Below are 26,526 nucleotides of genomic sequence, written 5' to 3' on the forward strand. Positions count from 1 at the left end.
CAAGGCCCTGGTGGAGTTCTAGGACTAAAATGCAATTATCCAATTACTCCTTTCCTTAGATAACCCGCTAAATGATGCTACTATTTTTCCATCTCAAGAGGCTATGTTGTTTACCCACAGTAAACATGGCGAAAAAGGCTTCACTCTGACGCTTGGGTCCCCCAATAAAAATGCTCACAGCGCTTCCTGTGTTTGCCCTCAACAAAGATGGCGATACCACTTCCTGTTCAGGGCTTTCGCCTGCAACAAAGATGGTGCTTATGGTACAGGTTCCCTAACAGTCTGGATTCCGGTTGCGTTTTTTTTTTTTTTTTTCTTTCAATATACGTGTTTGCAGACGTAAGTAACAGGAAACCAGAAACCCGTATCCATTTTTTTCTCGAAGGCCCCGCACTGTGGTGTCTGCGGCCTGGGCACTGCTTGGCTCCCCCGCCCACGTAACTTGTTGGCGGCGTTTCCGAGCCCGACCGGGTTGGGGTGGCGGTGGGGGGTGCCGGGGCCGCTCCCGCTTCTGTCCGCTGTGAAGTTCATTCCCAGCACCCTCGTTTTAGCTTGTCAGGTTGCCCCGAGAATCTCTCATAGTTCTTCCCGTTCGTAATACAACAGGATTTCAGCTGGCGAGGCAGGGAATAAAAGTTCCAAATAGGCTCTGGCAGCCAAAAGTGCACACCCTCCCCCTCACCTGCCACCTCTCAGACTTCACCGAGGGCTACTCGACGGGGTGGGGTCGGGTCCCCGGGCCGGTGGTACTTTCTGTGGGTGCCTGGAAGCCCCATGTGCCGCGTCCTCCCCTTCCCCATCCCCGCCGCTTCTTTACATCCACGGCTTCCGCACCGGCGCCCTGGAGTTCACGGGCAGTGGCCTTTAAATCGTGCATGGCTACTGACCAGGAGTGGCGTGTGGACATTTTTTTCTTGCAGAGAAAAAGAAGATCCCCATTAAATGTCCCATGCGTGTGTGGTCCTGGCAGTGTAATCATAGGGAGTCGGAATTCTTAGAGGGAAGGGGTGGAGTCTGTGACCATATGTAAGGTTTATCATAGACTGGGCATACACAATATTTTTCTTGAAGGTGATGGTGTATAGGGCTTTTTTTTTTTTTTTTTTTTTTTTTTAGGGGAAAAGAACCTTAGACTCACTGGTACCTACTGGGCTCTGGTGCTCACTCCCATTGTGGTACAAGTTCAGCAAATGCCCATGGTCAGAAGGGCACCTTGCATGCGTATTGGCAGTTAACTCTGGTATTGGGCATCTCTGATGAAGGCAGTGTTAAAATAAAGCCACTGTTTCTTTTTAAGTATGTTAAAATGAAATGCTGCTCTGTAATTCTCCGATCAAAGTTGCTTTTTTTTTTTTTTAAAGCAGGGTCTCTGACCCACGTTTTTCCAAATCTCTTTATCAAGCAAGGAATCGAGCTAGGACCCCACTGTGAGGAAAGTAGAAACAGAAAAGATGATTCATGTTCAGGGTTGTTCGTTATGTTCGGAAACGTTCAAGATTAATTTGCCTTGACTTAACAGCCAGGGACTATACACCGTGGTCTGGCACTCAGCTAAGATTCAAAGAGGTACCTGACCTTAAGGAGTTTGCCTTGCATGCAGGACACTGTCTTTAGGGGTTGGTCAGCGGTCTTGTTTGTAATCTGAGCTGTTATTCTGTCTTTTCCCAGGGAGAGATGGAAGCTAGAGACAAGCAGGTGCTTCGCTCCCTTCGCCTGGAGCTGGGTGCCGAGGTACTGGTGGAGGGACTGGTTCTTCAATATCTTTACCAGGAAGGAGTCTTGACGGAAAACCATGTTCAGGAAATCAAAGCTCAAGCCACAGGCCTCCGGAAAACAATGCTGCTGCTGGATATCCTACCTTCCAGAGGTCCTAAAGCATTTGATGCATTCCTTGAGTCCCTGCAGGAATTTCCCTGGGTTAGGGAGAAGCTGGAGAAGGCAAGGGAAGAAGCCATAACTGAGCTGCCTGCAGGTAGGCCTCAAAAAGATCATTTGATTTCAGTTGCAAAATTGTTGAAACTGCCCTTTGGATGTGAAGTTGGGGTTTTAGGCTGGGAGTGGGTAAGGAGTTTGGACTGAAAGCACATGGTATTGGAGGCACAGGATGAGGAAGTGGAATTAGGAAGTGCAGGGAAGGAAGGAAGAATGAACCATGATTGCGAGGGTGGGAAGGGAGGTCAGAGAATACATTTAGAAATGCTTCCAGGGAAGCTTGGCAAGTCACTTGGGAGGCATGTTCTCATCTGAGAGCCAGGTCATATCTCAGCCCTTGGCATTGGGAGCCATTTGGAAAGTGCAGATGGGAAAGCAGGCATTAGGCCCACTGATAACTGATTCGTGGGGTGCCAGAGCTGCTGGCTGGAAAAGGTCAGCTTCGGGAAGGAGGAGACAGCCTCTAGGAAGGCACGCCTTGCACCTGTTCCCTAAGCTGTCCTACATGGCCAAAGGGGATTATTTGGAAAGCTGGTTAAGTAAGTTTTTAAAGGTTACGATTTAAAGTCGTTCTTTTTTGTTTGGCTTTGTTCAGACACCCGGAGTATTTAATGTTAGAGGGTCAGTAGTTTGGAGAGGGTCTCATTTCGATTTTAGGGTAAGTTGGAAGCTATGGAGAAGAGAAACAGTCCTGGTGCTATTAGCATGGCTTGTAGCAGGAAGATGTGCTATGAAACACTTTCCCTCTAACACTTCCATGACGTTTACTGTTTTACAAAGAAGGAGGAGCAGAGAATTGAACTGGCAAAAAAATAAAAATAAAAAATAAAAATAAAAATAAATCTATACATAAATAAAATAAAAACAAATCAATTAAAAAAGAAAGAAAATAAATAAAAAGTTTCAAGTTGACTTGCAAATTTTTAACAGGAAGTCAACCTTCTCTTTAGTTTTTAAAAGCAGTGATAGAACTCCTCTGAGACGGTAGTCCTCAGACTTTGTTGTTACAGTTTTAAACATACCAACCTAACTGGTTAAAAAACAAATAAGGAATAAAAGACCGATCTTATTATTTTTGCCCCATGGACCTCATATTTTATTTTTGTTTTTTGTTCATGGACCTCATATTTTGAATGATTTTTCAGACCACGCATACTAAGTAATCATGATTAACTCTTCTATTTTTATTAATGGCATATGTCTGAATATCTGCTCTGCATGAGATAACCGCTTAATGTAAGAGGGCTTGGTTAAATCCTAGTGGAAACAGCAAACATATTTTCATTTTCTAGCATGACCAAATTATAGGTAAATGTATGTTTTAGGCATTCTGAAATACTGAAAATAGCTGTCCTTTGAGGACCACAGGAATTCTCAAATTCGACTGTCCTTACAAAATTAAATACTCCAGGTATGTGAACAAATTGAAGCTGAAGTGTCAAAGACGTATCTACCACCTTACTGAAAACAGAATAAATAACATAGAACTGGGGACACGTGAAGAAAAATAGGGTATCCAGTGTCTTTTCCTGGTATTTGACATTGAGATTCCTCTTTGCACTAAACAGTTGGAAACCACAAAAGAGGCAAACTGAGAGCCTGTTGCTACCAAAATATTTAATTTAATTTTATAATCATTTGAGGTGATGTAAGTGATGTGCGGTGATGTAAATTGTCCTGTTGTATGTTGTTCATAGAGGTGTGACCCTATTTTCATTTCTTCAGATTTATTCAGAGAACAAGAGAAAAAACTATGATTTATTTTTACCAAATGGTGAAAGTTACACAGAAGCCGAGAGCAAGATAGTTTTTTTTTTAAAGTAAGCAGAATGAAACAGTTTAACGTGAGAAAAAATTGAATGTGTCTGTGTGAAAAATAATATCGATATGTTAATTCTGTGGAAGTGTTCAAATGAATGATAGGTTGGCTACTGTAGACATTGAATACTCTTAACTGTCCTACTTTTTGTTGAGCAACATAGCTATTGAAAAATGTTTTGAAGGGAGAGCTTGATTTACATGTATTTCTCTATATCTTCTACAATGATAATCACATAAGCTCACTTTTAAAATAACTTTTGTTAATTATTGAGTATTTTAAGCAAGATATAAAATATAAGTAAGGTGTAGAGAAAAACGGCACAGAGAACACCTGCTCAGTTTTTTAAAAAAATATCACAAGGGTGCCCGGGTGGCTCAGTTAAGCGTCCGACTTTGGCTCAGGTCGTGATCTTGCGGTTAGTGAGTTCGAGCCTGTGCGTTGGGCTCTGTGCCGACAGCTTGGAGCCTGGAGCCTGGAGCCTGCTTGGGATTCTGTGTTTCCCGCTCTCTCTGCCCCTCCCCCACTCACGCTGTCTCTCTCTCTCTCTCTCTCTCTCTCTCTCAAAAATAAATAAACATTAAAAAAAAAATAAAAAAAAAATCACCATTGCCTTTGAGGACCCTGGATGCTCCTCCTAGTCCTAGCTCGGCCCCAAAGCCCACTTACTGATAAATCCTAGATTTGGAATTTATCACTCCCTTCTTTACTTTGTAGTTTTCCCTCTCATAAAAATCACTTTTAATATCCACACGTTATGGAAAGTCCACTATACCAAAAGTTTTAGCAAGATATATAAAGACATAAATTTAAAAAATATATAAAATGTGTGTGGGAGGGTAAAAGATGGAAGAGATGATATATTTTAAAGGAGCTGTTAGTTAATAGCCTTCTCTTATTTGGGAGCTTAAACTTTCAGTGTTTAATTAAGTTGATGGCAATATTTTAATTCTATAGTTAATTGGGACTTAATTAATTGAAAACCTATACACACACACACACATACACACATATATATATATATATATATGTATGTATTTTAAATCCTGGAAAGAGTATCAGAGTTGAGATGCCTTCAATTTCATGTTCCTGCAAAAACGCAGATGGACCCAGAGGTCTATTTCCCCCGGACCCTGTGCTTTTCCAGTGTTGTAAGAGAGTAGTTTTAATAAACTTTTAAAGAGTCCATTTCAATCTTGTAAAGGCATTTTTTGAATTTTGAGGGATTAAACTGTCGGAAAATGTGGAGCTTATATATTCTGTGCATACATTAACCTCGTCTGATCATTTACTCACTTTGTTGTTAGTAATTGATTTGTGTAGGTTTGGTGGTCTCCTCTTAGGAGGCCTGAGAACAAATGGGCTGAAATACCTATTTCTCTTTGGCCAAGAGCCTGCAACTTCTCCAAGAAAGAACTGATTTCATTTGATTAAAAAGCATTTTTGTTTTGGTCTTCTCCAGGAATCCTGGTTTTCCCTTTGCTTGTTTAATTTCTGTGTTTCGCTGTAAATTCTGAGCTGCCTCAGAAGGCCTTATTTGGTGATTGATCCTAGTTAGTTGGTTTTTATTTATATTCTGGGTGTAATTTTTTAGAGAAAAATCGAGTTGTATCTTAACCCCCTCTGGTCTCTTAAATCCCACCCTTATCAAATCCAGAAACATGAAGAAATGCCTTAAAGCTTTGATTCCTTCAGTCTGCCTAGATGATAGGTTTTCCTATCTCTGTTAAAAAAAAAAAAAGTCGAAGATGTTAATGGATAATTGATTTTGTGTTTTTCTCACCTTGTAAGGACTCTTAATATTTTAAAAAAGGATTTCTGGCCATAAAATTACTTAATCCAGCTTGGCACCGTGGAAGGGACACTTCATAGTATGTCCCTTGCTAGCCAAGGTCACACAGTAGACAGTAGATCAGCTGGCAGTCCTCCCTGGGCTCCTGTCTGGTCTTTTAGGAGATGAGAACAGGGCTGAATCTGGATGTAGACAGCATGTGCCCGCCTGCCTGGCTTCCTACTGCTCATGGGCCCTGTCTGCTGACAAGCTGTCTCTAGTGCTTGAGCTAATCTGGATCTGGAAAGGAGGTTTATGGGCAGCCCCAGTCTCACCAGCTGGTAGGACTTAGCCTAAGTCACGGTGGGAGGGACTCCTGGGCCCCGGGACTCTCTGTTCCAAGGTGTTGGCCCTGTTTGTGGGACTAGGTCTCTGCTGTGATTCTCACTTAACAGTCAGCCTGGCAACTTTGCCTTTAACTCCAGTCTTCTGTTAGACTTGGGAGTGTTTTTCTCCCCCCTCGTCCGGAGGCTAGATTCCTGCTTTATGTCCTCTTAGCCACTGGCAAGGATGAAGAACAGCAGTCTTGGAACACAGCTCGGTGCCTCATATGTTAGCATCAGCTGCTTCAACTCTCTAGCCTCCTGAGGCTATTTGCTTCAGCTTTGCTTGAGTTTGAGCCGGTCCTCGCCACTGACTCTATGCCCTGACACCGTGGCCGCCCTCACGCCCTGCCCTGCAGGACGCAGGACGGGCCTGTTTCTTCGCTACCCACGGGCTCCAGGGCTCTGTCTGTCCCTTTTGGAATATGACCGTGCAGAGGCACATTGGCTGCCCTCTCAAGATACACTCTGGCTCTCAGATGTATGCTTGGATGCATCTGAAGTTACTGAGCAATAATGGCAAAAATCTCAGGGATTGTAGTAGGTTTGTTGGAACAATTTCTAGCCTGGGATTCTCCGGTCGTTACCATGAATGAGCCCTACTCTACATATGTAAGTTCAGCGTTGATCTCAGTTTTTCCAGCTTGTGGTCTATCCAGGCACTTGTGTGGCTGAGTAGAGTTCACTTTATGGCATCCTGTGTGCTCGAGAGGGAGTGGTGGGTCAGCATCCACGGTAAGACCCTTCGCTGTGGTGAGGGCGGAGTCTACAGAGAGCCCCTTCCTGACCATCGTGTCCTTCCTGAGGGCCAACTAGATACCAGGCGCTAGGAAATAAAGTCATGTGAAGGGCCTCCAGATCAACTGAGGGGATTCACTGTTCATTCAACAAATATTGAGCGTTGACATTAGGTGCTAAGATATTATGGGAAACAAAGCCCGTGTGCTTCTGGAGCTCACTGTATTCTGTATTCTGACGCAGATAGGCAACAAGCAGATGGGGGGATGCTGTGTGTGTGTGTGTGTGTGTGTGTGTGTGTGTGTGTGTGTGTTGGTGAGGGAGGGCTTTGCAGACCGCGCGGGGTGGTCAGAGACAGTCTCTCCGCTGTGATGACACAGAGCAGAGACCTGAATTCTGCCACAGAGTGGGTACCGAGAGGAAGAACGTTTCAGATAAAGGGGCCCACAAAGGCGCAGGAGCTCCAGTGGGAGCCCTCAGTGACAGTGTGGCTAGAGCCCAAGCCTGTCTGGGATAATAACCTCCCTCACGGAGAGATGAGTCAGGCTGTGTGTCAGCAAAGGCCCAGTCTTGGTCATTTGTTGTTGTGCTTCCCCAAATGTGAGATGCGTGCACAGCCATGATGTTGGGTAGTTCTTAAAATGATTTTAGGTGATGTGCAGATATGGGAGTGAATCTCATGGCGAGAGAGTCATTTCCTTTTTCTCTCTGTTTCAATCCTGAGGATATCCAAATGAAAGCCTCCCTTTGCTGTAATATATCTCTTGACACTTGCCAGTTTTTCTTTTTAACAAAGAGAAAGAGGTCCTTATGCCTAAAGCCTTCTGTGGACAACAGTATTTAGCTAGATTTGAGTTGTGTTGCCTTTTTTCCCTTATATTAATCTCATGGTCTCCTTCCATTTATGGCAAGTAAAACTGTTTTCTATCTATGAACTTACTTTTATTTTTTTTTTACATTTTATTTATTTATTTATTTTGAGAGAGAGACAGAGCACAGGTGGGGGAGAGGCAGAGGGAGAGGGAGACACAGAATCCGAAGCAGGCTCCAGGCTCCAAGCTGTCAGCACAGAACCCGAGGCGGGGCCCGAACTCACAAACCGTGAGATCATGATCTGACCTGAAGTCGGAGGCTTAACTGACTGAGCCACCCTGGCGTCCCCTTACTTTTATTTTTTTTAATGTTTATTTATTTATTTTGAGACAAGAGCGAGTGAAAGGAGGAGGGGCAGAGAGAGAGGGAGAGAGAGAACCCCAAGCAGGCTGTGCACTGTCAGTGCAGAGCCCAACATGGGGCTCGAACCCACAAACCGTGAGATCATGACCTGAGCCGAAATCAAGAGTTGGACGTTTAATTGACGAAGCCACCCAGGCGTCCCGTGAAGTTACTTTAAAAAATACATAGCTTTTATTTAGGTAAAAATGAGTCACTTGAAGAAAAATACTATGAAATAATGGTTTGAAGATGTGGCAAAAGATTGTAAAGATTCTTCCCACACATTTTCTTATTTAAAAAGACAGGATTTTGGGGCAGAAACCATCCCCTGGTCGTGTAGTTGGGGAAGGAAGGCTCCAGCTATAGTTCATATAGAAGATAGTACCATATTCAAGGCACTTTATTGTTTTTCTCATTCAGATTATGCAGAGTGGCTGGGAATTGGTTAAATTTATTAGTAGAATTGCCAGAATGACTGAATTTTAATTTTTCTAAGTTCTAAACATGTTCATTTGCTAGTGTACCAGAGTCAGCAAGATGGAGACATATTCTGGTATTCCAGAATTTTAGGCTGGGAGGGACTCATAGATCATCTAATTTTTCTCTGAGAAAGCTGAGGCCTACCTAGGGAGATTAAGTCAGCTTGCCCATGATTACATAGCTAGTTAATGTAATTTATTGTCGAACTAGAATCCAGGCCTCCCAACTCTTGATTTAGGATTTTTTTTGCTATTCTTGGCTCCCCACTGGGTTTCAAGTGGAATCGTATTATGCTGTTGTGTTAATAATTGAAATAAGCTTTTAAAAAATTATAGTAATGCTTTTTGTTTTAAGAGGAAAAATTTCAAGGGCTTTTAGAGGTGTACTGGGATAAGATTTTGCTAAAATATTTTATTTTTATTAATGCTAATTTTAATCATTTAAAAGGAAATTTTGATAGTTTAGTACTGCATTTTATCAGAAGATTTCTCCCCCTGCTTCTGCAAGGCTGACATAAAGGGAGAGTGGAAGACTTTTATCGAGTATTTATGGGACTGATGAAATAATGCATCTGTTGGCAGCTAATTGTAGCTCTTTCTAGGAATAGCAAACCATGTGACAGGCCTCTCCCCAGCAGGATGCTTCCATTTCACTTTAAAAAATGGATTTTATGTTCTTTTCTCTTAGAAATTCTCACCGTGACTTTTTTCTCCCTCCTGTGGATGTATGGGCCACTCAGCTACATCATTCACCCTATTGACCGTCGCGGTTGATTTAGCTTGTTGTTTCTCGGCCCTGGCTTTAAAACATTACTGATCCCTAGACTGTGACGCAAGCCAATTCGTGCCAAAATCTGTGGAGGTGTGATCTGGGCAGTGGTAGTAAGACACACACACACGCGCGCACACGCATTTGCACACCCATGCATGTGTACACAAGCAAGCACAGGGACGTGCGCATCTGCCTCAGTGAGGTCATTGTAGAATGCAGCCAGGGTTGAGAACCTTGAAATCAGACCAGCTGATTAGGCGCGTGGCTCCTTTGTCACTTGTTGTTCCCAAAGTATGAACTTCCCAAAGTTGTGTACTTGCTTGAAGAGTTGTTCTTGTTTTCTGGTGAGGTGAGGTGGAAAGGTGGTAGGAATGGAGATGTAGAAGGATACGTAGTTTTGTTTTGATTAAAACCAAGTGTTTTTAATTCTTTGAATTTCTTGAACTGTGTTGCTCAAGAATGTTCCAGAACCTTAGACCCTACACAGGTGTGACTCTGCTGCCAACATATAAATCCATTAGAAGAACCCTGGGGGGATATACAGGCTTGATGTACTGGGAATGGCTTAGCCAGTGAAATAACTACCATAATATTTATTGGCACCTTTACTTTGTGCCAGGAACTGGTCCAGGTCCTTTGCATTTATTAATTCATTTAATTCTGTCAGTAACGTGGTGAGACAGGTGGTGGTATTATTACTGTTATTGCACGGAGATGTTTAGTCATGTGCTCAGGGTCATACAACCCAGTAGGGCCAAATTTGGAATCCAGGCACTTTAAAGCCTGCTAATTCATGGCCTATAAAAACACATTTTCAAGGTATGCTTTTCTCTCCCCCCTAATTCTGACAACGGTGGCTGCTCTAGAGCCCATCATTTGCCAGCCCCCAGTGTTCTTCCCTCCCCTACTCCAGTCACTCCCAGGCATGCAGCCCGAGGGACTTCTCTGTCTTTCTCTTTACTGCCTATTGTCAGAAGACTAAATTCTGGCTGGTATGTCTCTCTCCCCCGTCTCTTATTTTATTCTTTTTTGGGGGGTGAGGTCTAATGTGAGGCCACATGGGGTCAAGGAACAGAGCCCCTGGGTTGCTCCTGTCCCAGCTTGCTACCTTGAGAGTAAAAAAAGACTAAATCTTCTTGGCTGTGATTAGGAGACGGTGTATTGGCTTTCCTGATACTGGAATCAGGTTCCACTTTTGCAGCTCTTAAATCTTGCTATCGAAAGGCGAAAGCCATCAGTTCTAATAACCAGCTTTTCCGATGGCACAACCTCAGAGTTTAACCGTATGCTTAGCAAGGTAGCTTTCTATTTTTACGGGTGTCGTTCAAACTTGTAGGCCGTTGTTGTAGCTAGCTGCAAGAATGTTTGCCTTTGCTTAATTTTAATAGGCAGCTGTGTTTATACTTGTTGCTCAGTTTGAACAGTAAGGAGTATATGTATATGCTTCTTTGGAGGACTTTTCCCCCAGAGGGGGGAAAAAGGGTACATTGTACTTTTCCAAACAGTAAATTTTAATTGAGAAGGAAATGTGACCTCTAAAAGAAGTTTAGTCCTAGGCTTTATTTTTGTTAATGTTATAAAAGAAATCTTAACTCCTTGTAAGAAGTGCCAAGTTGACAATTCCTGGAAATGTTCATGTTCTATTTATGCTCAGAGAGGGTGGTGACGCTGTTACCAAAATAATACTGCTGAGATGTAGTAAGTGGCAAAGGAGAGCTTTGTGGTTTCATAACCTAAATATAAGACTTTTAAAGCACCTCTCAGTTCCACCATTTGTATATAAGGTGTAAGGTGCTGAGTGATAATGACCAAGTTGTTAAGAGACTTGCAGAGGCAGTAGAGCACGTCTGCTGGAACTTGCCCCATTGTTCGAACTACTGTGGAAGGTTAGCGCCGGAAGGGACCTCAGAGACCCCCACTGTACAGATGAGGAAACTCAAAGATGTAAGTCAGTCTGACAGCATGTATGTGAACTCTTTGGTTCAAGCAGTAGCCCTCTTGCTAACGTAAGCAAAAATAGGAATTTCTCTGACGTATACTGGATTATTCACAACTTTGAAAGAATTGCTAAAATTTCAGGGCCCAGTAAGGTGGGAATGGGGCACCTCTGGGGATCTCTGGCCATTGGTGTTCCTCCTCTGAGTCCCTCCACCTTGCCGTCTCTCAAGATTCAGGGTCTGACTGGCCTAGGTTGAGTCATGAACCCTTCGTTTAGGACACCAGAGTCACCTGGAGTGGGAAAGGGACAGATCCAAAAGGAAGAGGTGAAAGCTGGTGAAGACATGTCCACCATACTATATCATTCCCATTGTTTTTATATTGAACCCATTCTATAGTTGTGGACCTGGAAAAAAATGAAAGCCCTTTAAAGGAAGGAGAATGTTCTACATCTTAGTCTTAGTATAGCAAGGCTGAGGTCGAAGGCCAGAGGTAGTAGGAAAAGTAGAGGAGAACAATTTTGAGAGCAAGGTAGGTCTTCTGAAACCTTTCCAAAATGAGAAGATGTTCGGAAAAAACAGATTTGAGAATGTTGAAGTGGAGAGGTGGTAGAAAGAGAATTTGGATTGGGCTCTGGCCTCAGGGCTTTACGTACATAAACTCACTTTATCCTTTGAGGTCAGCACTATTATTGTTACTTGTATTTTACAAATGAAAGTATTAGATGAATTGCCCAAGGTCACATAACTTGGTCGTAGCAGAGCTGAGATTTGAACACCGGTAGTCTGGCCCTCCTGTCCATGCTGTTAATTGCTAGGCTATTTTGTCCCCAATACCAGTTCTTGGTTCTGGTCCATGTCACGTGTCTCAGAGTACCTTACCTGGGCTTGCGACAGCCTCTTTATTTTCTGACCCTTTCTTCCCTTGAGTCTCACATGTAGCCAACATTTTCATTGTGTTTTTAAAAATAGCTTATCAAATGAGAAGTTAAAAAAATACCAAAGAAGATAAAAAATATTTTCTAAGAAATGTGATTAGACAAAAATAAAGATTTTGAATGAGATTGACACGGCAGTTTTTGTTCCTTGAGTCTTTATCTTTTCCCTTTCAATTTCTTTTTATTCTCAGTCAGCCCTTTGATGGGGCTGTGGGCAGTTGTCCTTTTTTCAGGCCTCCTCGTATTTGAGCCCTTTTATTCCTTTTTGTGCCAGTCTGGATCTATTCAGGAAACAAAACCACACAGTAATTTGAACAAGGAAAATTTAATATAAAGAATAATTAACTAGTAAAAGGTTAACTATGGTTAACTACTGAAGGGGTAAAAGAGGGGTCTAAGGAATATAGGAATAGCAGATGGAAGGAGCTATTATTTCCAGGGCTGAAGGAGAGCACAGGATGAAGGCACCAAGAGCTCGCAAGAGACCCCTCGCCACCCCCAAGGCTGAGTTTCAGTCCCTTTGGAGATGAGTGACTGCCACTTGAATATGAAGCCTACTGGTGGCCAGTGAACTGGCTGGACCGGTCTGTAAGCCCACTTGGCCGAGAATCTTGGGAGAGCATGTGGGTGGGCCAGAGTTGATCCTTAGCAGTCTGCTGAGTGGCAGAGAAATTCCCTGGAGAGTAAGCACCTTTGCGTTTCCCAAATGCCTCTGGCAGTACACTTTGGGGGTGGGAGGGAATAAAGCATCCCAAACCCGAATGAAAAGCCCCTGCCTCTGCCATGGGCTTTCAGTGTCCCTCCAGTGCCCTCTTTTGATGGAAACGAACACTACACCATCTGGCAAAGGCCAAATGTTCCCAGGGTCCAGCCCCAGGGTCATGAAGCAGGGCAGAGAGGGCGAATTTAAAACTAAGAAGTAATACATTGCTAACTGGTGCATCTCATCTATAAAATGATGAGAGTATATAATTCCCAAAGTAGTTCTAAGAACCTGATTTAGTCATTCGTTTATTTAGCCAACATTTATTGACTGTCTACCATTGCTGGCTATTCAGCAGAGGCTGTGTTATGGCTATCATTGTCTATTTTTGTTTGTCTCTGAAGATACAGACTAATCACATCTAAGGCAGAGACTGTTTTTATCTCTGTACCTGCATAACCTGTCTAGCATAGTGCTGGGTACACATTAGTCCTCACATGTTTATCAAATGAACGAAGGAATGACTACGAAGATGGATGTAAAGATGGAATCATACCCTCAAAGAGTTTAAATTATAACTGGGGAAAGGTAGAGGCAAAATATAATATGGTATTCTAGTTATATTTTATTGTGTAACAAGCTGCTTCAAAACATGATGGCTTAAAATAACAGTTGTTTATTTTTTTCCATGATTTTTTTTTTTTAATTTGAGAGAGAGAGAGAGAGAGAGAGAGAGAGAGAGAATATCTTAAGTAGGCTCCACATTCAGAGTGGATCCTGACATGGGGCTTGATCCCACGACCCTGGGATCATGAACAGTTATTTATTTTTACATGCATGTGCAATTTGGGCAGGGCTCAGAAGGGGCAGCTCATTTCTGCTGTAGCTGTTGTCAGTTGGAGTGGCTTAACCCGGGGCAGGAGGAGCCATTTTCCAGATGTGTCACTCATATTTCTGGCAAGTTGGTGCTGCTTGTTGGTTCCTCTCCACAGAGGCCTTTCTGCAGGTGGCTGAGGTTTCCTCACAGTATGGTAGTTGAGTTTCAGGAGACAGGAAGTGAAAACTGCCAGTTTCTTAAGGCCTGGGCCCAGATGCTGGCATAGTGTTAACTCTCACTGTATTCTTTGGTTCAGCTGTCCTAGAGGCCAGATTCAAAGAGTCAAAATAGAAACCTCACATTTTCTTGGGAGGTATGTCAAATCATTTTGGGGCCTTACTGCACTTACCAGATGTAGTGACTTAAAGTATGTATATTTGTTATCGTAAATGGAAATGTAGCTGCCATACGTGAAAGTGACTTGTAAATTAATAACAAATGTTCTTATTAGTTTCACAAAAAAAATGTTTTAAAAAGTGAAAATAGCTCTTCCCCCCCCCCAAATATAAAGGCAATTTGTTGCTTAAAAAGCAAAGGCTCTAGAAAGATACCAAAAAAATGGAAGTCATCCATAATCTTATTGCCCAGAGATAGTCACCGTTTATAACAAATGAGTAGTGAAATGCAGTATTTGGGTTTTTACTCTAGGACATTGTTTTAGAAGCGCTCTCTTTTCTCAACTGCAGTCATTTCCAGAACGTTATTATTTACTTGATACTAACACTTAAATCTGGAATTTCTTGTGATGCCAACTAAAGAATAAAAGTCAGAAGATTATATGTGTGTGTGTGTGTAAAAAAATATATATACTTTTTTTTCTCCAGAGAGTAAAACTTTCGGAATCAATTTGACATAGTCTGTTAAATTATCCTTGAGGCTAGTCACTCGTTGTTTCATTTCAGTTAGCAGAGGGTGGGGGTGGGGTGCGCTGGACTTAAATGACCTTCTCCAGTTACCCTTAAGGAACTATGAGGAATATTCTTCACTCTGTTGTTTCAAGTATTTTTCTGTTTATCTTTCTATGAGTATTCTATTTCAAAGTGTTTCACTAGGATATTATATAACCTGATTTTTTTCTAGGTCTCCTGTTTGTATGTTTTTAAATATTATGTTTCTAAATCTTTTCTCTTCATTGTTTTTCTCAAGCTGCTCCACTATAGGTGATTAAGTTCTTGCCTGTGGCATTTTTAAGATCTATTTATATCCCTCACATTGACTAGATTTGTAAATATGTGAGTGTTCTGGATGGTAGATGAGATTTTTTTTTCCCCCTTTGCACTTGGAAAGGCATTCCTAATGACTGTTTTCACTAAATCACGGAGTATATTTCAAAGAAACTGTTAAAACCTTTGGCGGAATAATCATATCTCATCCCTCTCCTTATTATCAGAGTAAACACTATAAATCATTGTAGGAGGGGCTGTATAAGTCAGAGGAAAGAGCAGATCTGAGCATCTCCAAAACTTTGCTTCCTGCATTACTTCAGTGAGCATTTGTTGAATTTCTACTGTTGGCTGGGAATACGGAAGGTTAGATACGGAAATTAATAAAGTATAATTCCTGCGCTCGGGTTGCTGCAAATAAATGAGATGATAGGTGTAAACTGCTTAGAATAGAGTCTGGCATCTATTTAACATTCAGTGAATGTTAGTTGTCACTATTACCATTAGTGGTAACTGAAGAGTTGTGACGCAGAGAGGTATGTGCAAGGGACGGGATGGCTCCACCTACCCTGTGGTAAGACCGAACTGGGGAAGGCTTCAGAGAGCGTGTATAGTTGAGTGTTGAAGGGTAAGTAGGAGTTCACAAGAAGGCAGAGGGGAAGGGCATTCTAGGCAGAGGTAACAGAAAGTGCCAAGGCACGGAGGCAATGGCTTTACGTTGTATGCACCTAGTGTCTAGGGATGGGATGGGGTGGTGTGACGGCAGCTAAGGCTGGAGGCTCAGGCCCAGTGCTGCTCGACAGGGGCCTTGAGTGCCATGTAAAGGTTCAATCCGTGATGGAGCACAACTTGATGAAATTTGAGACAGGGATTGACACGAACAGACTTGCATTTAGAAAGCCTACTCTGGTGACATATGGATGGGGAGCTGGGCAAAACAGGGGTAAGAAGCCCAGTTAGGAAGCTGTTGGAACAATCTAGATGAAAAATGGTGAGGGCTAGTTACTGGCATTGAGGATAGAGAAGAAGGGGATGGGCTGAGAGAGATTTAGGAGGGAGGATTATTAGATGTGTTCTGCATGGGGTGGGCGGTGGGGGGGGCGGCGGTGGTCCCAAGGGGATCTTTTCCCAAGGTGAAAATTGGTTAGGGGAATGGTGTAAAAAAAAAAAAAAATCCTCAGATATTCAGATTCAAAAGGGCCACAGTACATAGATAAGCAGTTATCCATGCTGTTAGAATTTCATGGGAGCGATGCTATTAGGGACGTCTTCTTAGAGAGGCAGTGACGACACGAAGGCTGAGAAGCACGGGGTTAGAAGGACTCTTTGCCTGGTTGAACTGTGGGCTGAAGGAGAAAGAGGATTCCGGCGTGATTCCTGGATTTCTGGTTTGGACAGCTCTTCCTGCTCACCGAGAATGGACACGTGCTGTGTAAGCTCTGTGTACACGCTCTGCTCCTTGAATGCAAGCTGACAGTGGCTCACATTTATCGAGCACTGACCGTGAGCCAGCCCCTTAGGTGCCTTACATTTATTAATAGTGTGAGGTACAGGCTATTATCGTTCCCATTTAAAAAAATTTTTTTTTTAACGTTTATTCATTTTTGAGACAGAGAGAGACAGAGCATGAACAGGGGAGGGGCAGAGAGAGAGGGAGACACAGAATCCGAAACAGGCTCCAGGCCCTGAGCTGTCAGCACAGAGCCCGACGCGGGGCTCGAACCCACAGACCATGAGATCATGACCTGAGCCGAAGTCGGACGCCTAACCGACCAAGCCACCCAGGCGCCCCAGTCGTTCCCATTTTTCATAGGAGGAAGCTGAGACCCAGCCCAGAGCCATGAGCACTTCGTTCTGTGAAAATGCTGGGTGAGCGTTTGGAGATCCTGGGTCTAGGCTCTGGATGAAGTCCTGCTTCTACCTTTATCTGCTCTGTGAGGTCAGGTAGATGATTTTGTTTTTATTTTTTTCCTCTAAATGTTAATTTCTTCATGTGTAGAACAGAGCTGCCGGTATTCTTCCCTGAGAGTAGTTGTTGAGGTTAAATGAGAGGGTATATGAATGAATCTTTCAAAACAAAAAGTGCTGTGTTCATGGAGGTAGCGTTTTTCATGTCAGCGAGTGCCTCACAGGTAGTCAATAAATGCCATTTTTCTCCTTTGCCTCACTTTCCTTTCCACTCTCTTCAAGCAGCCCCCAGAAGACTGGAAGAACAGAACAAGAGTCCCCTCGGCACCCCCCCACCCCCAGCCTCAACCCCCAGCATTATTGTTGCAACTGCCTCTGTGTCGTCCATCTCCTCCTCTCTTACCAGCCCCAGAAGATGACTCAAGCGGCTTTTATTTCCTTCAGTTTTCATGAATGTCCTCTCATCTGAACACAGTGATTCACTTCTCAAGCTGTGGCCATTGCACTTCTGCTCCTTGTAGCTGTTTTCACAGAGGTCACCAGGGACTTTTGGTTAAGTCCATTGGCATTTTTTAGGTTGCCACTTGCTGTCTTGGCAACATCTGACATGGGGGCCGCCCTCTCTTTCGTTCTTGGTGTTGCCCCTTTCCTCGGTGTTGTTTTTCCTCCTGCCCCTCTATTTATTATTTCTCTGCTTCTCCTTGCTCTACATGCCTCTTAAATGCTTCTCTTCTCTGGAGATGTGTTAAATTCTTATCTTCTCACTGGCTGGAGGCTCAGCTTCCTTTCCCAGCAACCTTCTCCTAGGGCAGAGCCCATCTGCACTCCTGGCTTGATGACCACCTCAAAGTGAACTCTTCCAAATCCCTGTCTCCTGGCCGAATAGCCAGCTGCACTTCAGTCCTCCACCTTAACTCCACATGGCCAAAGGAGGACCTCCCATTGCTCACATCACACTTCCTCTTCCTCAGTGATATTTATTTTCTCCACTTCGAAAATATATTCCTATTCAAACAACCAGAAGAAAGTAGTGTTGTTGTTGTTGTCGTCGTTGTTTGGTTTTTTGAAAGCCCTTAGCCCAGACGTTACCTTGTTCTTGAAGCTTTGTGCACCCCTTTCATGGCTGACTGAGAAACCCCTCTTCTGTGTTTCCAAAGTGTCATGGGAATATTTCTGTTATGGCACATCCATACTATGTTAGAAAATTTTGTCCTCAAGTAGACTGTGAGTTCATCGAAGGCAAGAACTCAGTTTTTCACCCTTGTAGACTCAGAACCTAGCACATTGCAGAAATACTTATTGGGACCAATAAATATTGGTTGAGTGTATGAATCTGGTAGCCTTACTTGCTCCCCTCACCTTCCTCTTAATCTCTAGGTGTCATAACTGTTTATATTAGTTTGTGTTGCCATAATAAAGTATCCAGACTAGGTGGTTTAAACAACCCAAATTTATTTTCTAACAGTCCCAGAGGCTGAAAGTCCCAGGTTAAGTTGTCAGCAGGTTTGGTTTCTTCTGAGGCCCCATTGGCTTGCAGATGGTGGCCCTCCTGCTGCCTCTTCAAATGGTCTCCCCTGTGTGTGTGTGTGTGTGTGTGTGTGTGTGTGTGTCCATGTATCTTAATTTCCTTCTCTTACAAGGATACCACTCATATTGGGTTAGGATCACCCCAATGGCCTCATTCTAACTTAATTACTTTCTTAAAGACTCCAAATACAGTTGCATTCCCAAGCACTGGGTAAGATTAGGGCTTTAACATACGGCTTTTGGGGAGGCACAGTTCAGCCCATGACACTATTATCGCTTTTTTAACTTTATCTTATTTGTCAGTCTTCCTCAGTAGTCAGTAGATAATAACCCTTTGGTTCTTGATCCTCCATGAAATTGACTCATTGGCATTTCTTAAAGGTTGCTATTTAATGTTTGCTGGGTGCCAGCCTTTAACCATTCATTTTATAAAACTTAAAGCATTTTGTTCTGGTCTCTGTGCATTGCAGTTTTTAACCTGTCTGGTTATTAGACCATTTTATCAGCTTTATTTTTAACTGTTGTAACAATGAAATCTCACATATGTGTGTGTTTTTTACCTTCTCACTGGTGAAAATTTGTCTCATAGAGGTACAGATTAGGTATAGGAGTGGGTGCAGCAGTTAGAACCCCTGAAGCCCATCTCTTCCCAGGGCCAAATCATTTTAAAGATGAAGGAAATTCTTGGGTGCCTGGGTGGCTCAGTCGGTTGAGTGTCCAACTCTTGATTTTGGCTCAGGTCATGATCCCAGGGTCATGGGATCAAGCCCCATGTTGGGCTCCATGCTGAATGTGGAGCCTGCTTTAAGATTCTCTCTTTCTCTCTCTCTCTCCCTCTGCCCTTCTCCCCCACTCACTCTCTCTCTCTCTCAAAAAAAAAAAAAAAAAGGATGAGGGAAATTCTAAGACTGAAGACTTGAGGCTTTCACAATTGGCCTTCTTGAACTGATATTCCTAGGAGCAATTGCATAAGATAAGCAAAACGAAAATCACCGTCTCCAACAGACTTGTAAGAATTGTCCTTGCCTGCTAAGAGAATAATTTTGTACACGTAGTAGCCTCAGTTCTTAAATTCTGGGCTGCTCGGTTAATCTGCATTTTTATGATGTTCAGCTTTCTCACAGTTTAATCTACAGCCCCTCCCCTGGGCTACTCATTAGCTGACTTCCCTTTCATCCCTTCATTTCCCACAGATGCCCTAGAAACTTGGCCTCCTGCTTCCTTTTTTCTACCCTCCTCCCACAGCCCCAAGCTTTCACCTCTTTTACTTGGGTTTCTCCTCCCTTAGGCTGCAGTTTCCTGGTTTCTCATGGGCATCCCTTCTTCCTTCTCTGTTCACCTTCTGTTCCTCTTCCTTCCCCAACAACCTTCTTTTAGAAGCAAGCTGAAGTTTCCAAGCTAATTTTGACTTTTTGCTGCCACCTTGCCTTTGGTATAAAGCAGGGGTTGGCAAACTATGGCCATGTCCCTGTGGTCCATATCCAGTCCACTACCTGCTTTTGTGTGTCTTGTGAGCTAAGAGTGGTCTTTACCTTTTGAAAGGGTTGAAACAAAAACAAAACAAAAGAAGAATATTTCATGACATATGAAAATTATAGGAGATTCAAATTTTAGCGTCTATAAATAAAGTTTTATTGGAACACAGCCGTTCTTATTTGTCCATATGTTGTCCGTGTCTGCTTTCACACTATACCGGTTGAGTTCTGTAGTTGCAATAGAGAGTTTTTGGCCTAGAAGGTCCAGAAAATATTTACTATTTGGGCCTTTACAGAGAAGGTCTGCCCCACACTTCGTATAAAGAGTTAGAAGGGACAGAAAATAGCTTTGCATGACAGGAATCAGTTTTGTTTAGCTTTCTTTTCTTTGTGCTTACCAGAGTGCTGGATAAAAGCTAATGCTTGGTTCTAAAATTGTTTTGAGAGTCAAAAGGGGAGAGGCCCTTCTTCAGGACAGAGTTTTTCTGTGAAAGTATGTTATTATCTTTGCCATTTCTTTAGAATTAAATTTTGCCAGAAGCGATTCATCATACCAGGGCCATTGAACCTTTTCTTTCATTTCTAAAATTGTACGTAAGAGAAAAAGAATTAGGTAAACCAAACAGATAAAACTCCTTTGTGCTCTGTACATTCACACGAGGATTTAATTTCAGCTTATCCCATATACTTACTCATGGTTTAGTCTCAAAATGAAGTATTGGGGTGATGAGATAATGTTAGCATTTGGGTACTAACCACAAAAAGAGTTAAGCAAGGTTTGCCGTCATGAGGATTTGGCTTTTGTTCTCATCTGTCACGTATTTAGTGTATTTTTTACAACCCCCTATCTTGTCTCTGTTTTCACCTCCTTTGAAGGAAATCATTTACCACTGAAATTCAAACCTCTTGACAAGTAATGCCAAGCAAGGTTAAGAAATTTCTTCCCATTTCCTGAGATAGCCATTGTGCTATTTCTGTCTGTTATTCAGAAGTGTGGCTGTATGAGGTTTCTCAATCCCCTGAGGCATTTGTTAACAATACATTTTGAGTGTTCACAAAGTGCTGTGGGCTCTAAAAGGCGTCAAAGTGATTACATCAGAAATAGAAGGTCCTTCAAGGAGTTTGTAGTCTTTATGGCAATAGAGGGGTGACACGCATGTGAATTTCTGGACATTTAACAGTGGCCTACAGAGAATAGAGTGGCACCAGAGCATGAAGCATGACTGAGCAATCTCAGTGGGAAGAAGGGTAAAGTACGGAATGCTTCTAGGGCAGCTCTGGGTCGGGGGGAAGGTAGTCATGATTACTAGGGGAGAAGCCAGTCCAGAGTAGATGCTGAGTGCTTTCTCCAAGATACCTTCCCAAGATGTTTTGCTGGAACATTAAACCTATCATGTTGCAAATGGAATGACCTTTCCCCAGCTCCTCCTCTTGCCTTTAGTATTGTCAGTGTCATTTCACTTTCTGAATTATATACCTGCCCTTTTTACAAAGTAGGTCCTTGAATGAGTGGATTCTGTGAGGGGAAGGATAACAAATAGATTGTTTGGCTCAAATGAAGAATTGATGTGTTTCGAAAAAGAAAAAGAGAGAGGCAGGTAAGAGAGAGATGAGCTGACGGATAATCTTAATGTTTGGGCTTGGGGGCGGAGGTCGAGCCTTGAATGTGAGGAAACGGGCCTAGGGAGAGAGAACATCACTCCATCTGCCATCTTCTGGGGCTGACTTATCTGCCCCATACCTTCCAGGTTTCCCTAGATTTTAGCAGAGACAGAGATTTTCATTCCGTTTCTCATTTTAACTTAAGTTGGCTTTAGGTCGGTGCTGTTAGGTCTGGTAGCGATAGGCTTTGGGGGAAAACCGAGAATCCCATGTCCCGGGTGGTAACTGACTGTGGCTCTGCTTGGCATGACGCTCAACCTTGCAGTTTCCCTTGTGAGAGGGAAGTATCTCAACCTGGTTTTCAGGGTCACGCTGTGCCACCACCTGGAGACTGTATCTCCATTTTTTCCATCCTTTCTCTACCCTGTACAAAACGAACAACCAAACCAACCCCTGCAACTTTTTCCAGGAAAATTCACCTTGTAGGTGCTGTGGTGAGCCTGTGAATGGGGGCACAGCTGTTGGTCTTTTGGCACTGTTGATAGCTCTTGAGAGAGCAGTGGCCCTGGAAAAATGGGAGAAAATCACCCACCCGAGGGCACTGGTTTTCCACACTCTGGGCCATTCACGTTTGATAAGCTCCATCCAGATTCGTTTCACCAATGGCTTCCATCGTTTAGGTTATTTTGTTCAGTTCACTTGGGAAATGAAAACAGACACAAAACTGACATTTTAATTGTTTTTAGAATGAGTGTTTCTTTGCACCTACTATAGACCAGCCAAATGTAGATTTTGCCTCCAAGGCTGCTGACTGCATGCTGCCCATGTTCTTTGCAGAAGTGAACACAACCAAAGATTCTTTTTGCCTTCAAAAGGGGCAAAAAGGCAGTTTCTCTTTAGAAAGCAAGAAAACAGATGCCAATCAGGTATTGCTTTTTTTTTTTTTTAATCTTAAGGCTCTTTTAATTCAAAGAAGTTAAAAAAAAATTTTTTTTAACGTTTATTTATTATTGAAGGACAGAGAGAGAGCGTGAGCAGGGGAGGGGCAGAGGGAGAGGGGCATAGAATCTGAAGCAGGTTCCAGGCTCTGAGCGGTCAGCACAGTGAGCCCTACGCGGGGCTCGAACTCAAAAACGGCGAGATCATGACCTGAGCTGAAGTTGGTTTGCTCAACCGACTGAGCCACCCAGGTGCCCCTAATTCAAAGAAGTTTTGAATAAAAAATATGGTACACTCAAAAGAGCGAGAAATCAGGTGATCTAGACTTAGATATTGGCTGTTTCCCACTGCTTCTGTGTCCTTAGACAAGATTTTTTTTTTTTAATGACTTTTTACTTTGAAATAATTTAAGACAAGAGGTTCCAGAAGTAGTGCAGAGAGTTCTCAGGTATCTTTCACTCAGTTCCCACCAACCAAAAATATCTTATATACAACCATAATACATTGTCAAAACCAGGACACTGACATTGGTACTATTAACTTAAATATAGACCGTACTGGGATAGTTTTCACATGTACTTTGTGTGTGTGTGTGTGTGTGTGTGTGTGTGTGTGTGTGTGTGTCTGCGTGTTCGTTCTATGAAATTCTATCACATGTTGATTTGTGTATGTTTTTGATTTTTAATGCACACTTACCTTGAAATTATTCTGAGCCTTTGTGTGAATAATTAGTAATAATAGCAAAATAGAAAAACTGGGTATTATTTAATGTGGAAATCTCAATTTAATACTCTTAATTAAAAGACTTCTGGATTAGGAAGTAGAAGGTCAGGTTCTAATTCCAGCTGTCCAACTGGAGAAGGAATGAGGGACCTAACCCGGACAGTAATATTGATTTCCCATGGTTCCAGCTGAAAACCTGGGAATCATCATCCTTGCTTTCATCTTTTCCCGTACTGACCCTCCTCCCCAACATCTGTTCCATTACCCAACCTTCTAAAATGTTCTTCAGATCTGTCTACTTATCTTCTTCCCTTGCCAGGATAATTACAGTGGCTTCCACATGTACGGGAGTACATCCATTTTCCACACAGCAATGTGCAACTCCTCTGAGCAAACCCTCCTCCGGTGGTTTTCCATTGTACTGAGATGCAGTCCGAACCCGTATGAGAGCCCATGAGGCCCTTGTGGTCGGAAGGCTGCTCCAGTCACATCTGCTCTTGTCCCTCACCGTGCTCCAGCCACACAGGTCAACTAGCAGCTTCTCCTGGTGCCCAGGGCAGTTTCTGCCGAGGCCTTTGTTCTAGCTTGTTCCTTTCTCCCGTGTGCCCTGCTCCTACTTTTCCTGTCATGATTAGCTCCTCTGGTAATTTAGGTGTCGGGCCTCTTCCGCGAGGCCTCCCTGGGCGGTCCAAATTAGAGCCCTCGTCCGTCACCTTCTATCGTGTGATCCTATTTTGTCTCCTCTGTAGCTTTCAACACCATCGGAATCTATCCCTGTACTTGATTGAATTTGTTTTTACTTGACCAGTGAGTTACCCTTCCATAGACTGGAAGCTCCTTGAGAAGTGGGGCTGCTACCCTGTATCCCCAGTGCCCAGGACAGCCCCTGCCCCCTAGGGCAGTGCCTGCCCCATCAGTAATTATTTTTTGAGTAGCCATCATTGGACCATCAGTGGTCCATCAATGGACCAGGTAATCACAGAGATTCATGAAACCAAAAAAATTACTTGATTGAATGAAATAATCTGATGTTTCAAATTATTAAATTTTTCTGTATTTGGGACTCTGAGGAATGCATTATGATTCAATTCCTAGGTACTATACGTTCCCTTTTGTGTACCCGTGTATTAATAACAGGTCTATATCTGAGTTAGGGCCATTTGAGGTGGAAAATGTAAATCCTCTGTACCTTGGTGACAGGCTCTTGTCTGCCTGAACATGTCAGGCCACATTAGTGATTTGAAGAGGTAAATTTGACATATATTCATTTCCCCCATCAGTGGTGCTTTGGCATTAGAGAAGACCATTGAGCAGGTTTTAGCTTTCTTGGTAATAAATAAGGTGCAAGAAACTTAGTATCATGTGGCTTGACATTTAGCCAAACTTGCTTTCATTATTGGCTTAAACGCCTTCCTTTTCTTTTGAATTTCACATATAAGTAATGGCTCCCGAGGCTGGAAGACACAGAGCTGCTAATGTTCTCACTGAAATGAAAAGAGCATGATTTATGTCCTCTGCTACATTTCTTAAATTCCTGTTTAACTTTCATTTTATTGATAGTGAGAGCCACGTAACCAAAACGTCACTGTGTGTGCTCTGATGGTGTTACTAGCTACTTGTGCCTTTTAAGCAGTTTTAGAAATACAATGCAGTGTAGGAATATAAATACATGTGTTTTTAGACATGTGTTTTGCTGACCTAATGATTTACTGCTGCTGAAGGAATGGTTTCTGTGTGAAGGAAATCGTTAGTCTTTCATTAAGTATTTTTATCAGAGGTTAATACATTTTTCTCTAATTAAATTCTGGAGTTCTCTTTTGAAAAATGCATGTACCCACGTAGCTGCTAGTGATATCAATGTCGACATTTGGTTCCTTTTGTTATGATTTTACTGTTGTTATTGATAATGAATTATTTTTCAAGCAAACACACATGCTTATAAATCTGGAAGGTGATGTTTTCTGTTAAAAGCATTTTGCCATTTTCACATTGCTATGCCTCTCGCTTGTGGGGGTTTTCTTGAGAACTTATTTTCTTCTGTTGATTTTTAAAAATGGCATACCAGTGGTGAGTGTGAATTCATATTATGAAAACCGTGGTGGAATATGATTAGACATACTACAAGGTAGTAGTTTATGTGAAAAATTGATGCTCTAAAGCATTTACTACCAAAATTTGTTCTCTTCATCTTACCCCTCCTCCCTGCCCTTGGCACCACATAATGGTTCTGTATTGTGTTGTGTGTGTGTGTTTTGAAGAACCAAACATGACTTGAAGAAGGTAGTGGGGGAAGGAAGAGGAGGAGGCTATAAAATGAGCAGGCTGCTTTCCCAGAAGCCTCTCACGTGCAGGGTCTGAAATGACTATTGTTGGGGAAAAGTGATATTCATACTGATGGGGCTAAAAATGCCTGCCCATTTTGAGGAGCTTTTGTTTTCATAATAGAACTTCTTTGCACAAACAAAAGGATGTTCTAAAAGAGAGGGACCATTTGCAGTTGAGTGTTTTCCATTCTGGTAGCGTCTGAGAATAATTTTCACAAATTCCTAGTATTGCATGTAATCATTGTCTAGCAGTTGGATCTTTTTATTTGCATGATAGAATTGTGCATTTAATTTCTGTTTTAAGTCCCACCCATGTTTTTAAATAGTATAATACAGTTGATCCTTGAACAACATGACGGTTAAGTGGTGCTGACCCTCTGCGCAGTCAAAAATCCGCAAATAACTTTTGACTTCTCCAAATTTACCTACAAATAGCCTATCATCGACCGGAAGCCTTACCAATCACATAAACAGTCAATTAACACATATTTTGTATTTTTATTTACTATACACTGTGTTCTTACAATAAGGTAAGCTAGAGAAAAGAAAGTATTATTAAGAAAATCACAAGGAAGAGAAAATACATTTGCCGTACTGTTCTGTATTTACTGAAAAAAACCCATGTGTAAGTGGATCCACGTAGTTCAAACCCATATTGTTCAAGGGTCAGCTCTAAGTTGTTTTCTTACCTGTTGGGTGACTGAGTGAAAATATGTATAATTTGGTCAATAGCATAATTCTGTGACCTGTATAACCAAATGGATGCTGTGGCTTTTACATTGGATGCATTTCAGGTGACTTTTGTTGGCCTGCAATTTTAGTAGTGAGATTGATTCAGAGTACTCATTCAAAATCACCTCATTTGTCTTCCCTATGTCTATGGGTTAAATCTCTGGGAAGAGCAGTTCATTGGACATAGGACAAATCTTGGACTGTGTGTATCTGTCATTTTTATAAATGATTGGGGGACAGGCACTTTTGTGAGTAGTGATGTTCTATGGTTTTTTTTTTAATTAAAAAAAACCCAACTATTGTATAACAGACTGCCCTCAAACATGGCAGACTCAAAGAACCATTTTACTGTGTGGGTTAAGAACTTAGAAAAGACTTACCTGTGTGGTTTGTCTCTGATCCATAGGATGTCAGTTGAAGTGGCTGGGGCTGGAGGATCCACTTCTAGGATGGCTTCTTTACTCCTGTGTCTGGGCTGGGGTGGTCGACTGTTGATGCTGGCTCTTGGCAGCAGACTTTGCTGTGGCTGTTGGTTTGAGCACTGACATATTGTCTCTCCATTGTGCTTG

General features: G+C 42.5%; 1 protein-coding gene across 2 annotated transcripts in view; it reads left to right on the forward strand.

Annotated features, from left to right (window-relative positions):
- The first annotated feature begins 207 nt into the window (after nt 1-207).
- Nucleotides 208-26,526, forward strand: part of CRADD (CASP2 and RIPK1 domain containing adaptor with death domain) — a 175,656-nt gene continuing 149,337 nt past the window's right edge. Inside the window, exons 1-2 of one of the 2 annotated variants that reach the window (XM_047868295.1) lie at nt 208-339; nt 1,669-1,972. In XM_047868295.1, the coding sequence (XP_047724251.1) occupies nt 208-339; nt 1,669-1,972 (436 nt within the window). Of the gene's footprint in view, nt 340-1,191; nt 1,567-1,668; nt 1,973-26,526 lie in introns of those variants that run through there. The other variant, XM_047868296.1, reaches the window with a different exon arrangement.

The sequence above is a fragment of the Prionailurus viverrinus genome, chromosome B4 (assembly GCF_022837055.1).
Source record: "Prionailurus viverrinus isolate Anna chromosome B4, UM_Priviv_1.0, whole genome shotgun sequence".
NCBI classification, from domain to species: domain Eukaryota; kingdom Metazoa; phylum Chordata; class Mammalia; order Carnivora; family Felidae; genus Prionailurus; species Prionailurus viverrinus.